Genomic DNA, 6,126 nt, shown 5'->3' with positions numbered 1-6,126 from the left:
TGAGTTCGTTGGAAAAGGCTCTAATCAAATTTCGGGTTCTTTAGTAAGTGTTCCATTTGTAAGATGGAAAGATGCTATTGAAAGGTTTACTGAACATGAACAGAGCGACTATCACAAAAAATGTACAGTTTTCGCTGATAACTTCTTGTCTGTGATGCAGGGTAAGGAAGATGATATTGCTAAGAAAGTAGACTCTCAACGCCGAATAGAAGCAGAAGAAAATAGAGCTGCTCTGCTTCCTATAATTAAAACCATCATATTGTGTGGACAATACGAAATACCGCTTAGAGGCAATAAGGACAGTGGGGTTTTTAGTTTAGAGAAACCAGCTGAAAAGGATGGGAAGTTCAGGGGCATACTGCGTTTGCTTGCATCCAGTGACGAAACTTTGAAAGCTCACTTAACAAATGGTAAAAAAATGCTTCTTACATAAGCCCTCGAAATCAAAATGAAGTCATAGAAATTTGTGCTAATCTCATTCTGAAAAAACTAGTTTCCGAAGTTAATGATTCAGGTGCATTTAGCATTCTAGCTGACGAGACATTCGATGTTTCTGGTACCGAGCAATTTTCTCTATGCGTGCGATATGTTAATTCGCAAAACATATTGAGGGACGATTTTCTTTCTTTTGTTCCTGTTTTAGACCTTACTGGAGCAGGGCTATATGAAAGTCTTATCTCAAAATGTTCACAGTTAAACCTTGATATGTCCAAATTGATTGGTCAGGGTTACGACGGAGCTGCTTCTATGTCAGGAAAGTTCAAAGGTGTGCAGGCAAAAATTAAAGAAATCTACCCTAAGGCTGTTTATGTGCATTGCGCTAATCATCGCTTGAACCTAGCTCTGTCATCATCGTTTTCAGTTCCTTATGCGCGAAATGCACTGTCAACTGTTCAAGACATTTGTAATTTCTTTCGCAATCATCTATATGCATCGCATGTTTTAAAGGAAAATATAAAAGAGTATCTTCCTGAGAGCAAAAGATCCAGATTGTTAGCTCTATGTGAAACAAGATTTGTGGAAAGACATGATGCTATTCTCATCTTTGTAGAACTTCTAACCCCGATTGTTGCTAGTCTTCAGACCTTAACAGAGAGCGACAAAGGCATATCACATGAGGCTAATGTCTTACTCTCTACTGTTAGCAAGGGTTCTTTTCTGGTATCACTCTTGGTCTGTGAAAAGTTACTTGGTTTCACAGTAAACTTATCGACATACTTACAGAATCCAGAACATGATCTGAGTTCTGCTATATCTTATGTGTCCGATATTATTGCTCAATTTAGAATTTTGCGAAGCAATGCGGAACATAGGTTTCACGAAATATTTGTGAGAGCTAGTATGATGACGAAAGAACTTCTTGATGAAGAGATTAAAATCCCACGAACTTGCTTTCAGCAAGTGAATCGAGACAATCACCCGGCAAGCACTCCAGAAGAATTCTATCGTAGAGCTGCTTTTATTCCATGCTTAGATGATTTAGTGACCCAACTAGAAAATAGATTTCAAGAAACTGCTGAACTGATTGCTGCTTTTGAAATTCTTCTGCCTCGCAAACTGGCGAAAGAAAGAGCAGAAATCTTAAAAGAGCTTGAACCCTATTTGCAAAATTGTGTTTCTTCGTCAGTTCTGGAAAATGAATATCAACTTTGATGTTTGAAGTGGTCTTCAATACCATTACAGTTAAGACCGAAAACAGCTATAGAAGCATTTGTTTCGTGTGAGATAGCATTTTATCCCAACATTCACATGTTGTTGAAAGTGCTTGCATCTCTACCTGTGTCAACAGCTGCAGTTGAACGATCTTTTTCTACAATGAAGAGGGTAAAGTCTTTTGTTCGGAACAGAATGGGAGATGAAAGATTGTCGGGCCTTGCATTGATGTCAATACATTGGGACATTAATTTATCACCGATTGAAGTCCTAGATGTGATGAGTCGGCAATCACGTCGCATTAACATGGTTCTTTGAACAATTTTATGTGTGTGTTTATTTTATTAGTGTGGTGTGTACGTGTAAATTATGTAGATATTAAGGAATTGCTGCTTGATGTGTATATAGTGAAACAGCGTGTGTTGTATCTATTTAATAAAACAAATGTGAAACTGTGCGTGGGACATGTATTTTACAACCACTAGTTTGATATGAAGGCTGAAAAGAAGTATGTGGATATTATCTGGAACTTTCTGGAATAAAATTACCAAATGAGGTAAGTACATAAAATTATTTTAGTAATTTGCTTTGTTAAGAAACTAAGCACTACTATATTCTAGAGACAATTTGTGACATTTTAAATTAAAACATAAGTTGCATACAGTTAGTCAATAAAAGATGTTTCTCCTGTGTTTATTCGTGCAAACTATATTATTTCAAAATTTACCGTTTTTCTGCGCCACCCTGTATTATCAAAGACAGCGATGGGGTTCACACATGTCTCAGTTAGTTTCAAATCACTGGCTGGTCACATTAGGACCACGTAATAGGTTATTATTATTATTATTATTATTATTATTATTATTATTATTATTATAAAGTGAACTCTATAAACCTTTAAAGCTGTAGCCTGACATAAAAAATTAAATATTCTATACAGGGATCAATATAAACTTCGACGTGACCCCCCGAAACAAAATTCTGCGTACGTGCTTGCCTGGATCCGCCACTATATATATATATATATATATATATATATATATATATATATATATATATATATATATATATATATATATATATAATATTTCAAGACCGGCCTTGAACCGATTGCTCCCAATCGGGCCCCGCGCTAGAGTCGTCTACTCTACTGTCCAGTCTAATCTACTCTCCAGTACCGTTTTAACAGTATATTAAGCCCAAAGCAAACAAGTGTGTTGTGGTCCCTATGACTAAATTTTGCTCCTAATACATGACATTATGTTCGCGAGGCCCCCAGTCAAGTGAATCTGTTCTGCTACTCTCGGTTATCAAGTACACACAACACCATATTACAATACAGGTATATCCATTGACTCCACAAGGGAAGGTATTGCATCTCCCTAACAAGTAAATGAATAGTTTATATTAAGTTTCCGGGCATAAGCAAATATTTTCTGAATTTAATGCTGCAGTAGTTTATTTAGTTTTTTTATGTTTATAACTTCTGTTGTAAAAATAGCTAGTATGGGGAGTTGCTTGCACACCTTAACACTCCCCTAAATTTCCTTACACACATCCCTGGGCGTAAAAATATTGTTGTCTTCTTTGAGTTTGTGTAAAAATGTATATCTTTATTCTAAGTACACACCCTTTTTATTTTGAACACCTTAGTAAGTAAAAGTCCCTGGAGTTTTTACTGATTACGTCATGTGATACTACCGAGATGGTATCAAATAAATCAGCCTCAGTGCGATTTCTTTGCATATCCTTTCTCTTATAGTTATATTAAAAATTCAAAACCATAAGACAAACTTTTGCCCTCTCCTGCGAAAAATCCTGTGGATTTTTTTTTTCTTTTGAAAAATGAAGTCAGGAAAAGCGAATGTATACTAGTGCATACTGAATAGGTGGCTGCTTATGAAGGTTTGTGTTCTAACTAGAAGAACCCAATGGAAAATATGTCATTCATCTGCAATCAGTTCCTTGAAGTTTGTAATCCTCTCATCACCATTTCATTTTGTCTACAGTCGATGACGATTTCGAGCTGATTATACCTTTCATAAGTAGCTACCTACGATGTTCTCACTAGCGTACATTAGGTTTCACTGACTTCAATTGTTTTCAAAAAGATACAGCTGTTAAGGAATCTTTGAACCAACTAATTTATATCAATGTGTATTTCAGTATTTCTTACAAATATAAACTTATGGAAACATAGACTGCACCACTGTATTTCTCGTAAAAGTCTAGCCCAATTTGATATGTGACCGCCTTCCTATTAAAAAGAAAATATAAGTTAAGTGAGATACAAGATGGCAGCCATAATAAGCATACCCTCAAGTAGATGTCTACTTCCCCCGGTGTCGGTTAATGTGGTTTTGGTTTTCATCCGTTTACCCGTTTTACAAATAAAACGAAATTTTCAAATTTAAAACGCATTGTTATGGCTTGTTCCGGTCAGTCAGGTTTTTCGCCACTGCGGCCATCTTTATGGACAGAAACACTTTAAATTTTGCTTACGCTCGTTTCTTGATATTCTACACTTCTCTGCCAAGTTGGTCAAGAAACTAGATTTCGACATCGATAAGTTTACTTGTAAGAGATGAAAACTATGAAATACTGGTACAGAACCTTCTTTAAAAAATGCAAAGCACAAGGGTGAAACATGTATTTTAAATATTCATTCACTGTCTGTATTGACATTTGAGTTAGACCATATATATATATATATATATATATATATATATATATATATATATATATATATATATATATATATATATATAGGCTCTACAGACCTTGGTGCAAATTAGTTATAAGCCCGGTGCCCCACAAAATGTTCCCAATCGGGCCCCGCATCACCTTAGGCCGGCCTTGCTGTATATAATATGTGTGTGTCTAGTATTGTACGATAGAAGCTGATGAAAGAGCTCTATATTATTCTTGATTTTTTTTGATAGGTAAACAAAGAATATTTCTGGGATTAATCTACCCTAAAGATATATCTACCCTAATAATGTATCATATCTTTTCTCTTGCATGTATATTCTCAGTCCTGCAGGAAGTTTTCATTTCTTTCTTGGAAAACATAAACGAAGGCTTTGGTTCGGCTTCTCCTTCACAAATCTTTGTCGAAAGGTTGACTTTATCGCTATAAACACAAATTACTTGTTCTCATAGAAACCATCTACAAATACACTGTACTGCTGAAACAGAAACCATCAACTAAAGAGGTCATAAATTTTGCCATTCCTCGTGTTTGAAGTTCCCGTTCTTCACAATGATTTCCTTTCTCGCGTCCCTGTTAAGAAGTTCAAAGTAGGTTTTCAAAAGGACTGGCTCCCGCTGAGAAGGAAAGTGGGATGAGGAATGACTATACTGCCATCTAGCAGTTAGACGGCCAAGTACGTGAACACGAAAAAATCTGATTTCTGATTTCTGTAGATTCAATGATGAAGGATATAATTTCTCATCGATTGTGTAATGGATGTATTTGGAAACAGCGAAAAAATAGTACAGTAGCGCACAAATGCAAAGATAGTACTCCATTCTCAAAAAAGTCCGAAGTTTTTAGCTCTTTTCCTTACTGTAAAAAAACAGAAGACTTTTCCCTCTAATTTTGATCATTTCCTTATGGGAATTTGGATTATAATTATCTGTATTTATAAAAAGAAAATATCACGCACAGATTTCAGATTGCACCTTTAAAATGAGATGCATCATATTGAGTGAGCTATTGACACATTTTTGCGAAACAACGAAATGAAACCATGATTTCCCTAAAAAAAATGGTTGAGATCCCATGTTAAATTGAACACCAATATTACGGCCACTGTGGCTCACTCCTTCTCCCTCTTAAGGCTGTCATCACACTTGCAGACCAATACTCATTAAATGAATCTTTCTTATTTACTAAGATCAAAACAACTTATGAACAAACAAACAAAAAAAAAAGCTTAGTGTTAGTAAACACGAAAGAAACTTGTTTGAGTGTTTGTCTGCAGGCACGATGGCAGCATTAAGAAGCAAAGCCTATCTGAGTATGATGATTTCGTAAAATTAAAAAAAAATCACCAGTCCTGTTAGCAAACAAATTCTATTATGTAAGTACTCATGCCTTATCATGAAATTATTTTAATGCAGTTGATGAATTGTCAGGGTTTATAAGAAAAATTTGGTTCGAAAATTTCCAGGGCCAAAATTAGGCTTACTGTCGCCCATGTTTCACACATTAAACTTGAAACATCCCTACTTTATTCTGATATCTGATAACTGCTATACGACATTAGTAGCTCTACTTTCTACCGAGTTATTTGGCCTATTTGTAATTGTAGTCAAAAGCTAGATTTTAATATCCAGGGCATTTTATTACAAGTTCCTCTAGGTCTGCCCACGTTTAATACAACGCAACTCCGCAACGTCCTTATTATTCTTTTTTTTTATACCTGATAGATAAGTCATATAAGATAGTAGCTCCATTTTCCGCTTAGG

At 35.4% G+C, this 6,126-nt stretch overlaps 1 protein-coding gene across 1 annotated transcript; it reads left to right on the top strand.

Moving 5' to 3' along the window:
* The first annotated feature begins 705 nt into the window (after window positions 1–705).
* LOC145661101 (52 kDa repressor of the inhibitor of the protein kinase-like) lies at window positions 706–1,653 on the top strand. Its single transcript, XM_081726545.1, has one exon. The coding sequence runs from the start codon at window positions 706–708 to the stop codon at window positions 1,651–1,653; it is 948 nt and encodes a 315-aa protein (XP_081582671.1).
* The last annotated feature ends 4,473 nt before the right edge of the window (window positions 1,654–6,126 follow it).

Source organism: Thermobia domestica, chromosome 9, assembly GCF_964235325.1.
Source record: "Thermobia domestica chromosome 9, izTheDome1.hap1.1, whole genome shotgun sequence".
Classification (NCBI taxonomy): Eukaryota; Metazoa; Arthropoda; class Insecta; order Zygentoma; family Lepismatidae; genus Thermobia; species Thermobia domestica.
The sequence above is the reverse complement of the archived record's forward strand: the minus strand, read 5'-3'. Positions and strand labels throughout refer to the sequence as shown.